At 39.6% G+C, this 12,728-nt stretch overlaps 1 protein-coding gene across 1 annotated transcript in view; it reads right to left on the bottom strand.

Annotated features, from left to right (window-relative positions):
- Positions 1–12,728, bottom strand: part of LOC126095670 (odorant receptor coreceptor-like) — a 186,462-nt gene that overhangs the window by 24,409 nt on the left and 149,325 nt on the right. Inside the window, exon 6 of the mRNA XM_049910426.1 lies at positions 7,941–8,003. Within this exon, the coding sequence (XP_049766383.1) occupies positions 7,947–8,003 (57 nt within the window). The 3' untranslated portion in view covers positions 7,941–7,946. The remainder of the gene's footprint in view (positions 1–7,940; positions 8,004–12,728) is intronic.

Raw genomic sequence — 12,728 nt, 5'->3', positions numbered from 1 at the left:
GAGTCTCAGTCAGACCACTGTTTTTTCAGTCTTCTTTCTAACATAGCCTTCATCTCTCAAACGAAATAAAGATTCGCCAGAAACAACATGTGGTTCAGATTCCACCTTAAAACCATAGTTCCGCTTTTTCCAGTTGGATATCTGAGAAGGGTTAGGGAGACACAAGTCGCCAAATTGGTGTCCAGCAGAAAGACTTGCACCAGGCCACTGAGCCATATTAAATTATTATTATTATTATTATTATTATTATTATTATTATTTCTTTCCATTCTCAGACATTGTCTGGTTTATTATTATTATTATTATTATTATTATTATTATTATCATCATCCCCTAATAGCATGAGTCCTGCTTCTTGTTTTGCTATGTCTTGCCTTTTCTTTCACCTCATCTTACATGTGTGTCTATTTTATGTAACCTGTTCTAGATTATTTCATAATTAGCATTAGCACTTGCAGTTTTACATGCTGTTTAGGCAAACATTATTTCACACTTTTTCTGTAGTACAAAGAAAGGTGATTGTAACAGAATAATATTAAGTATGAAGTAAGTCGCGTAACATATACTGTGCGCAGGTGTTTGTTTTTGTGTGAGCGCACATTAAATGGTAGGTGTGGAATACGAGAAAACAGCAAGATGTGAAGACAAATAAACAGCTTCACCTACTGTTGGTGGAGCCTTTTACATTTTGACATTGTGGCTTGGCAGTGGCTTCACCGTCAAAGAGCCAACCACATTCTGCAAGAATGAAAACAAAAGACAGGGTGGTTTTGTACAAGTGAAATATATTGTGAACTGGTTTGTTATATTGATCCTTCAAAGCGTATGTCATATAAAAAGATTGTATTCTACTTGAATTCACAAGTCACACTAATGATTTGTACAACCGTTGAAGAAAATATATATTTGTAAAAGAAAAGTAGTGGATATGCTTTTTCATGATATGAGTAGACGTTATCTTCTTTTGTTCCAATAACAGCTGTATTGCTATACATGTGACCTCAGAGGCACTGATTACCAGGACCTCTACTTCAAGAGGATCAACTATGATGAAAGAAGAAGGTAAATACATCAGATATTACATTGAGTAATGGATCTCATGAAGTGTTCTGGTGCAGCTTCGAACTAAAAGTAGCGGGCCAGCAGCTACATAAAACCCTAAACCAACAAGAAAAAACATTTCACACTGTGATATGGCAGTCAGTACTAATATTATAAATGCGAAAGTAACTCTGTTACTTTTTCAGGGCCAAACCACTGAACTGGTTTTGATAAAATTTGGTGTAGAGATAGCTTGAACTCTGAGGAAAAATATAGGTTATTTTAGAAAGTGTGCAGTACAACATACTTATTGATTTGAAGAATATAATGTGAAATATGGAACAACAATTACGCTTTAAAAAAGGTATTTACTCTTTCACTTTTGAATTTTGTCATATTTTTGAAAGTGCTTTTATTGTTTGTTATGTCCTACATAATGCAATTCAGCGTAGTGAATACAGTACTTTACATGTTTAATTCATAGTCCTATACTTATGTCAGTCACAAGCCCATCGCGTTTTAGCCAGTGAGTGTCGTGCATCACTTGCGAGTTCTTCACTGCATTCAGTTTTGTGTGAACAACTTGTGGTCGTGTAGTTAGCATTGCTTTTTCTCAAAAACAGCATCCCGCATTCAGTTCCCACCCGGGTCTGTTTTTTTTTTTTCCTGCTCGTGTCCGGATGTGTGTGTTACCTCCACCACCACCACCACCACCACCACCACCACTATCATTATCAACATGCAAGTCACCAAAATCATGTCAAATAAAAATACTTGCACCTAGCTCTCAAACATTCCATCTGTGATCCCCCAGAAAATAAAGCCCCACACACATTTCATTTCATTTTACTGATATACAAGTGCAATCATGGATAACAGAATACAATGCTTATACAATCTTCAACATGTTTAATACATGTCGATCCATGCTTCCATATTAATATTATCAGTGCTGTTTTTCTGGGGGAACGCTGGGGGATGTGTACCCCTAAACTTTTTCGTCGACAAAGTAATTTTTTTACGATGTTGAGAACTTTGAAGAGTGCCAAAGATTTATTTCACGGACATAAATTTTTTATGTAATTTTTCCGTGTTGGTAATTGCAATATGAACTATATCAGTGCAGTTTTTGGTGGGAAAAGCGATGTCATTGACTACTCAAGCATTTCGAAGCTGCAGCAACTGTTCTCAACAACTGAATTGCTGGCAGCCAGTTCAACAAGCATGTAGTGCCCTCGCCTGCTAATAGTGAGCGATGGTAGTGCTAAATGGATATGCGTACACTCAAACGCTGAGTCTCTATGGTCCCGCTACCATGATGATGTTGATGACATAATGGCTAAAAGCAGACAGGTGGTATCCAATGTTAGTTATAAGTAATTTTCGCTACATTATAGCCAATGTCGGAGTACCCTCAAACTTTTTTTTAGAAAAAAAAGCACTGAATATTATAAATGTGAAAGTAACTCTGTCTGTTACATTTTCATGACTAAACCACTGAACCAATATCCACGAAATTTGTTGTGAGATAGCTTGAACCCTAATGAAGAAGATAAGCTACATTATAATGTGTGTAGTACAAGATATTTATTGATCTGAAGAATATGGCACAATACGGAAAACTATGTAATCTTTGAAAAAGATACTTACTTCTAGCAATTTTGAACTTTATCATAGCTGCGCAGATGCTTTTATTGGTTGATATGTTTTATGAAATATGATCCAATGTAAACAATACAATGCTAGTTCAATTCTTAAGGTATTTAATCCATACTTCTCTATTAATACCAATATTATTAATTGCAAAAGTAACTCAATCTGTTATGTTTTCATGATTGTACCACTGAACCGATTCTGATGGTATTTGATATAAAGATAGCTTAAATCCTGAGGAAATATATAAGCCACATTAAAAAGTTGTACCTTCCTGAGTATTATCAGTGTTTTTAAATATGGTGTATGTGAATGGCATGCAGATGACGCTGGTGCAGTTGTTGATGACACTAAAGTGTCTATAGATAGATCATTCCGTGACAGTGTAAATCCAATGTTGTGCACGTGGTTTATGATGTTGAGTTCTTACACCACCTGTCATAACTGGAGAGTTTTCGTGGACATACAACAGTAGAATTGGACAGTAAGCATGAGAGCCATATTTAAAACTATTACTACAAGCCTTGCAAACATAAATGTGATTTACTGCACAGTTCTAAGAGAGTTCAAGCCGCAAAAGTTACTTGATTCCAAGTAACCTCAGAGCTTTCTCACATTTACCAAATCTTGGATGTAGGGCGTCAGACGGTCTTCAGAGCTACAAAGACATTAGAACAGCCACAAGCTCATCGCATTTTAGACACTGATCATCATCTGTCCTGTACAGCTTCCAAGACTTTTGAAGACTTACAATGACGGTGTCATTTAAAGGCTGTATGGTAAACAATGTGTCATACCTTTACATGTGGAACGTTGGAGGCTTTTGGTGAGATTGCATTTGACGATGATCCATTAACCAACTATGTCAATCATAAGTTAGTCGTCAAAGGGGGATGGAGCAAAACAGCAGTGAAGCAAAAATGTAGGCACCATTACACAATAAAATCGAAGGGAGAAACGATTGGTATGTGTTACTGTGTTGGCAAAATCTCACATCCAGTACAAGGTGAGCCAGAGAAATCACTAAAAACTACTTCTGCATGAATGTAATGAATCAAGGCAGTTTTTAAATATAATTATAAAATATAGTGCACTTTATGATTCGACGCACAGTAAAATAATAGAAACGCATTTATTACATGTCTACATACTGGTCCTGCGTACATTTCTTTATCCACGTTTCTATAGCGTTATACACAGACATCTCGTGAAATTACTAATGTTCTTACTCACCATCACTCATTATAGCAAAATTACTAAAATGCAAGTGAAGCAACAGCAGCAGCTAGTCATATGTGATGTTAAGTCATTTCATTCAGGGTGTATACGACCTGAGACAACCAAGGGATCTGGAAAAAACCCAGGAATTGTGTCATCTGGAAAAAATCCGGGAATTTTTTAGAATTCTCGGAATTTTTCATTGTTTTAGTTTTCTGTTAAATTTTTGTAATTTTGAATGGTAAGAACCGATACTCTAACAAAGTATATTACTGTCTCCCGCTACTGCAGAATAATACTTTAACAATAAAACATAAACAAGAGAAAAAATCGAAAATAGCTTAAAATGCAAAGGAAATGCCCCATATACGACGACGACACACAATGCTCATGCAAGCGTCTGCCAACAGCAAAATGTGTCAAAGGCTTTAGAAAGACTATACAATGCTTCATTACAACAAATTGCCTCCAATGTGCGTTAAGTCACAATTGTTTACATTAGATTCATTTTAGCAGTTACGAGCAGGCGCATGCGCAGTTGAGTCTCATTTGAGTAGTAGATTCTCCCGCTTCTAGGTACAGGAATGTGGCTGTTGGCTGTGCAAGCAGTCACAGCAAGCAGCTAGGGGGGTGCCAAATTCATATTCTTGAGGGGGAAAAACAAACTTGTTTCACAAAGTGCCTAGCATCCAGCGCACGCTGATCTGTTGATTATTCATATGATTTTGAAACACATCCCTGTTCGTTTTTGAACACATTTTAAGTTGATTTCTGAATGAATCGTAAGTTGATTTTTGAATGCATGCATAGTGTACGTGATGTCTCTGTCAGGAGAATCCTCGTCGCATCTAGAAATAAACTTTCTGCAGACTAACGGGGATGGAGCTATATGAGCTGAGCAGAGTAAAGCTGAACGGATGAATGCCAATGCTGTCTGATTATGTGGTTGATGTTACATGTTTGACAAAACTAGAAAGATAGATACTTACATGTAAATACAGCAACATGCAAATTGAGTGGCAGAGAAAGGACACGTGCCTAAAACATACTAATGACAGATCTTCTCATAAGTATAGCAAGAAGAATGTGCTGATGATGACAAGTGTCAAAAGCAAAGTTAATATCACAGATGTCAGAGCAGTGACAAAACGAGTGAGAACTGATAAAGAAGAATTCATTTTATCAACTCCAGCTTTCATTGAGACTGTTATTCCACTTGAAAAAGTTGATCATCCAGAGCTGAGAGTGTGGATGAACAAATATGTATCAGATTTATGTAATATTACACATTTTTGATGGGAAGAAATACAGGTTTAACTTAACATTGGTGCCAGTTTGAATGCATGGCTTCAGATCAGCAATTTTTCTAGTGTTACTAAAAATACATGGATGTGGTTTTAAGTAATGAAATGTAGCGTGGAGGGAAGATAATTCCTTCGTGCTTGCTCAGAACCAACCCTCCTGCTCCAACAATTATTATTACTTTTATAGAAAGAATGAGGCCGAGTCTTTGTGAATCAGCGAAATTCAGGCTTTTCTGTGCTGCCAACTGCCACACAACAGAATTGTAAAATGTAGAAATGGTGACGTACTCACCCTAACCAATCTGCCAAACATCAGAATTTTATAATGTTTACAGTGTGAAGTTTTTGGATGATGTATTGAAGTTGGCAACTCTCTATTTACATATGTGCAAGTTGGCAGCAACGACATGCAGTCGCTAAGGTATGTTGGTAATCAGAAGCCCATAATAGAAACAATCCCAGTCAGTAATGTTGGTAGTGAGAGGTCGTTTTCAACATATTGTTATATGATGCCTGCAGGAGAGTGGTTCCAACTCCCAGTAATATGGACGTCATGTTGTTTATTATCAGACTCAAGTGATTATATACAGTGCCATTATATTTATTTCAGAAGGGGCAAGCAAGAGAGCAAAAACCTCATTCAAAACCTGTGCTTGAGGGGATGGCTGGAACTGCTAGTTATTCCAGTCACACAATAAAGAAAATGAAGGAGAGGGAAAGCACAACTACAAGTATTTCCCAAAGGTACACTACTTCATGAATGATGCGGAAGAAGGGAAAAAAAGTTATATTTAGGTAATACTGACAATCAGCTTGTCAGGGGACTGACACACAATATTGATGTGACACACAATTCTCATTTTTACACAGACAGTTCACAGTAAGCAAAGTGTGTTCCACTACATTTTTTTTGTTTTATGAGACTGTCTTTTGGCAGTGTCTGGTTGGACTTCTTGTGCTTTTGTTGATGTGTTGTGATTGCAACTATTTCAATTTGGTACTCTAGAAACTATTGACTATGGACACCTATATTTGTTGAATTACTGATTGTATTGATGTAACATGTTAACACGAACATTTGCAGACTCAGGTGCTGTAGCTTACAAGTTAGACGAGATTCGCATTTGTGCGTGGAGTCAGCTATTCCATTGCACCCCCCTTCAGCACACTTGGCCATCTGCAATGAAGTAGCCCCCACTACCATTGTATCATACCATTTGTGCAGATACAGCTCGAGTTATTTTGTGCACACACTACTCATGAGCTTCATTCAGTCCTGTCAAGAAATTGTCAGGCTCAAACCATTAAGAAGCAGGTGTGCTTTTAGCACAATGTTGAGTTTGTTGATTGCTCTGAGTAGTTTGACTCCATTAGCTTGGAGCTTAAATCGTTATGTTGAGTTAGCTCATTTCCAGTTCTCATGATTTCCTCTCGTAGATAATTACTCTCAACTGGGTGCTTCTCTATAACTTCTGTTGTGCTTTCTACCCTACAAATTAGTGCCTATACATGTGAGCTCTTGTTTCCTGTCATAAGGCCACATGACACCTTCAGCAAGTCGTGTGTTTGCTGGTAGTTTCAGCTACTTATCAGTAAAGATGCATATCGGCACTTTACACGGCTCTTGAAACAGATGTTTGTGATAGAATGCTGCAATAAATGCTGCATCTTGTTCTGGGTATTTGTAGTGTTCCAACAGCCAAGTGGACTCTGGCTATAAGTGTTTCCTGGTCTGGTATCTGTGTGAATGTCATTTACTGCTGTATATTTATGATATGCTTTCTTCGCTCTGCCAGCAACGATTTTTGCTCTTTCATTACATGTCACATTGTGTTGTATGAACTGTGGGCACACACTCACCTACAAATGGTTCCAGTCTAGCAGTGCTCCTCTGTGGCTACTGTACTGTACTAGGAAAAGAATTACAAATTTTATTCTTTTTTCATGCACCCCTCACCCTTTTGCTCAATTTCCAGGGAATTCAGTATGCTTTTCTTTCTGACTATTTTCTCTTCTCTACACCTGTTCCTTTTTTTAAATTGTAGATCATGACTAAATATTTTTACATTTTGAACTTCTTGCTGGGTTTGTCACACGTGATTGTTCACATTTGTCATCACTTTTTCTGTATGTATGTGATTAATTTTCAGCTTAGGTATGTTCTACTTCTTACTCTTTCCGTTTTAACTGCCATTGGGAGACATTTTTGATATGTGTATAACACTGGTACTCCTCCGCCATACACTGTCGGGTGGCTTGCGTAGTATAAATGTAGAATGCCTGCCTGTGCATTGTCACAATATGTTACCGGCATAGGAACCCCTATTTATTATTTTACTAACCTCAAACAAAGGATGGAATGTAATGAGCAGCACTATACCATCCCCCACCCCTACCCTGCTATTCCTCTCCCTTCGTGCCCCTCCTTGCCCTCAGCACCCGGTTGCCTTGCCCATCATGTGCTGGTGCTCGCAGTCTGGCTTCAGCAGCCAGAGATTTTGTGTGTGTGTGTGTGTGTGTGTGTGTGTGTGTGTGTGTGTGTGTCTATCTATTTTCAACAAAGGCCTTGTTGGCCTGAAGCTCACTTTCCGACAGTCTTTTTGTTGTGCCTATCTACAACACAGCATCTCCATTATATGGCCAGTACCAACTATCCTTTTTATCACTCTCAGTATTTTATTCACTCTTTATAAAAAATACTACAGTTCAATTGTAATTACGTACCTTTCATTATCCATCTCGTATTTGTCTCAGAACTGTGAAGTATGAAAAAGATCGGCTCAGCATCTGCAAAAGAGGAATCACTTGTGTTATTCAGTTCTAAGTTCCAATAAATGTTAGCTAACATCTTGAAATAATAGCTCAGTGACATGTGTAGTAGTATAGATAGATGCTGTTCAAAACCAGTGATCCAGATGCCCAAATGTTAGTAGCTTCAGCAAAAAGCCTGGGTTAGTTTAGAATATTTTTTGAAAGTCAGAAGAGTTTGTAAGGTATGTTATATGTTGTCATAATAATAATATGCAGTGCAACAGCACCTGTGAGGGGTTTGTTAAAATTACAGTAGTGGCTGGTGATCTCACTTTGGCATTAGATGTGTATCCGAGAGATCATATAATGAATATTAAAATGTATATTATCAAATGATAGAATGTAAAAGTGGGTCTTATTGAGTGCCACATGTTAATAAATCAGCATATTCATCTTAAAACATTCATCGCTATCAGTAAAAATCATTCCTGATTGCGGTTGGTATCCAACCTCTAGCACGATGACGAGGTTCCTTTCCAACCCGGAATATATTAACTAAATTAAAATTGTTTGTCTGGTGCAACCATCAAAATGGACCAGAACTATAAGGCGAGAATCTTACGAGCTATACGATTTTATTAAACAAAATCGAGTTGTCGGTAGGCACATGAACAAGACTGAAACTATTTGAGGAAAAGTACCACCACAGCTGTATCTCAAGAATGTTTTTTATCGTCTCACACAACTAGTTTCAGTAGCATATTACAACCATTCTTACACTCCGACACTGCTGAAAGAGTAGTAGAACTCCTTTGCACATTTATTGTGGAGTCCTTGTCACTAGTACACTTGGGCTAGCTTTCCTCAGGAGACTCTGAGGAAAGATAGCCCATGTGTACTAATGACAAGGACTCCACAACAGATGCACAAAGAAGTTCTAATACTCTTTTGGCTGCAGTGGGGCCTGAGGATGGCAGTAATGTGCTGTGAAAACTAGTCCTGTCAGACAATAAAGACATTCTCAAGACACAGCTGCCTAGTACTTTCCTCATATACACTGAAATGCCAAGGTATAGGCATGCATATTCTAATACAGAGCAGAATATGGCGCTGCCATTGGCAGTTCCTATACAAGACAACAAGTGTCTGGTGCAATTGTTAGATCAGTTACTGCTGCTACAATATCAGGATATCAAGATTTGAGTGAGTTTGAATGTGATGTTATAGTCGGCGCCCAGGTGATGGGACACATCATCTCTGAGGTTGTGATGAAGCTGGGATTTTCCCATGCAACCATTTCATGAGAGTACCATGAATATTAGGAACTCGATAAAACATCAAATATCTGACATCACTGTGGCCAGAAAAAGATCCTGCAAGAATGGGACCAACAATGACTGAAGGGAATCGTTCAAAATGACAGAAGTGCAACGATTATGCAAATTGCTGCAGATTTCAATGCTGGGCCATCATCAAGTGTCAGCGTGTGAACCATCCAACAAAACATCATCGATATGGACTTTTTGGAGCGGAAGGCCACTTATGTACCCTTGATGACTGCACAACGCAAAGCTTTATGCCTCACCTGAGTGCACTGACACCGAAATTGGGCTGTTGTTGACTGGAAACATTTTGCCTGGTCGGATGAGCCTCGTTTCAAATTGTATGTAGCAAATGAACATGTACAGGTATGGAGACAACCTCATGAATCCATGGAGCCTATGTGTCAGCGGGGACTGTTCAACCTGGTGGAGGCTCTATAATGTTAAGAGACGTATGCAGCTGAAGTGATATGGAACCTCTTACAGGTGACACGTATGTAAGCATCCTATCTGATCACCTGCATCCTTTCATATCCATTGTGCTTTCCCATGGACTTGAGCAAATCCAGCAGGACAGTGCAACACCCAGTACATCCCAAATTGCTACAGAGTGGCTCCAGGAACACTCTTCTGAGTTCAAACACTTCCGCTGGCCACCAAACTCCCCAGACGTGCAGCTCTACTGGGATGATGAGTTGTGTTGGTTGAGAGGAGGAAGGTGGTGGGAAGCAGGAGGGAGGGTTAGAGGATGGAATGAATGATGGCTGGGAGAGAGTGGTAGTAGGGACACAGAACAGGTATGCGGTACCTGTGGGCTCATTCTGGTGCAGGCAGTGCAGGGAGGTGGTGGTCCATGTGCTGCACGAGTGGCATAGAGGAGTTGATTGGGAGGAAGAAGTAGAACAGAGGAAGAGGGAGACTGCAGAGAAGAGGTAGTGGGTTTTAGAATCAGGAGGATGTTGGGAAAGGTTAGGGAAAGGTAGCATTCCATGGCCACAAAGTCCTGGGCATGGAGGGTATTGGTGTACAAGGGTGTCACATCCACAGTGACCAGTAAGGAGACTGGTGGTAACAGGACATGAACCGTAAAATGGTGAAGGAAGTGAGCAGTGTCTTGAATGTAGAATATGAGGTTACAGGCTATAGTTTTGAGGTGTTGGTCACCAAAGGCAGAGGTTTGTTCTGTGTGAGCATTGTATCCAGTCAAAATGGGACAGACAGTGGGGAGATGTGTGGGGTTGAGCTTATGGAGCTGAGATTGTGGAGTTGGGGAGCAGGTAAAAGTTAGGTGTGCAGGGGGTTCCTTGCTTGAGGAGGGAGATGGATTCAGGTGCCTGGTCATGGGTTGGACCTATGGCCTTGAGGATCTGCTGGAGGTCATCTTGGACTTGTGGAATGGGAACGTGGTTGTAAGGTTTGTATGCACAGGTTTAGGATGGTTGAAGAAGAACCTCATCCACATAGTGACAATGATACATAATCGCTGTGGTAGAGCCATTGTCTGTGGAAAGGATGGTAAGGCCTCGATTGGTTTTCAGGTTAGACATAGGTGTGTATTCCTTAGGAGTGTTATTGAACTAACAGCAGAGGATTTAGGAAATAAGAGTAAGGTCAGGTTAGAGGTGAGGAATTTCTGAAAGATTACCAGAGGGTAGTGTGGAAGGGGAGGAGGAGGATCGTTGTTGGAATGATGTTGGAACTATTGTAAACAATGTTCTAAGCAGGGTTTTAGTTAACTGTTGTCAGTGGGGTGGGGGGGGGGGGATGTGGTGAAAAATGTTTCTACTGGAGAAAGAAAATAATGACCATTGCAAATCCAGAATAGTTAAATTTAGATTTTGGATTAAAGTTGAGATCTTTAGAAGGCACTGGGACTTCTGCAGGGGCCAGAGTTTTGGCAGAAAGGTTGATAACAACCATACAAGATGAGTGTTCAAGAGTATCAGTGTGTTTTGTGAAGGTGGAGGAAGTTTTGTTTTGGGATGTTGAAGGTGGAGTAAGTCAGCAAGGCATTGTTTGGGAGCTATGATAGTCGAATGAGGGGTCATATCCAGGTGGTAAACTCTTCTTGGCTGTAGGTAATCCTATGCGGACAGAAGACATGAGTGACTGGAACATATTCCTCAGATGGTGCTAGGAATGCTGTTCCAGTTGTTGAAGGGTGTGAGTTTCTGTTTCAGTGGTAGCATCTAGGAAGTTGTGGTCACAAGTGGGAATGGAAAACTTGAAGGTTCTTGCAGTAGGATGGGTGGCAACCCAACATGCCAATTTCAATGGCAGTCCCATGAGATGGGACGCCATGTGCCAGGCTTTTATTTCAGATAGAGGATGTGTGGTTAGAATTTTGCTAGGGCTAAAGAGAGCTTCCAGAATTGGCAGAGGTAAAATTTATGGTGGGATGGTTGGAAGACAAGAAGAGTGACTGAATAAAGGGTTGAAAATAAGAGGCTGAAAAGCTACAGTCTGTCATAAGGAAAATAAGATGTTAGGCAGCATATAGAGAGCTATGTGTACATTAGAAGGAAGGCCACATAACGTCTTAAAGAAGCAGGCAATAGTAGCCTCACTTGTAAATAGAAATGTTTGATGGCAAATTGACACATGCCACAGTAAAAAAACACTTGGGATCGTACTATGCAATTTTAAATAAACACCCTTCCTAAGCCAACAGTTAAGTTGGGCTGCACGAGTTGGTAGTAGAGAATATGTTAAAAACAGCACTGGAATTAAATAATTAGAAAGGGGCAATTACCATGAGAGCAGGGAGTAGTAATAGACCACTTATTAGCATGGTTGGGCCATTATAATAGGGTATTCAAATTGTGCAACCTAAGAATGACTGGTGCGCATTTTGAAGGCAGGCACTGAAAGGAGAAGAAAGTATGACATATTAAAGAATAGAGTGTGAATTGGTAATGGATAACAATAATGCAAATCCCTCGATGGAATAATACATAAAATAAGGGAAAGACAACATCTCACCTTTAGTGATCTGTTGTTTGATGTGTAGAAACGTGTAACAAAAAGTAGTATTCACACTAGCTTTAGAACACTTGCTCTTTTTCTACCAAACATTACACACATCCTCACACACGCAGACATCCAAGTACACACTGCTGATTACTGAGAGCAGTTGTCAAGGTAGGTGGAGGTGGGGAGGGGTTAGGGGGATATAGCGGGACGAATGCAGGATATGCTGGAGAGAGAATTCTTACATGCATAATTCATAGAAACTAGTGCTGGAGGATAGTATCCAAATGGCTTACTTTTCATGCCCACACAGATCGCTATACAGCAATTGCAGCATAGATGATATATAACATGGCTGCTTTCACACATGGCCTGCATTTTACTGGATAGGAAATGCCTGTAACTGGACTGTGTCAGTGGTGATGGGTGGGTATTTGAGACAGGTTTTGTGCCTGGGTTGACCACAAGG

This window comes from Schistocerca cancellata, chromosome 8 (genome assembly GCF_023864275.1).
Source record: "Schistocerca cancellata isolate TAMUIC-IGC-003103 chromosome 8, iqSchCanc2.1, whole genome shotgun sequence".
Classification (NCBI taxonomy): domain Eukaryota; kingdom Metazoa; phylum Arthropoda; class Insecta; order Orthoptera; family Acrididae; genus Schistocerca; species Schistocerca cancellata.
Note: the sequence above shows the minus strand (reverse complement) of the source record. Positions and strands in the feature narration are given on the sequence as shown.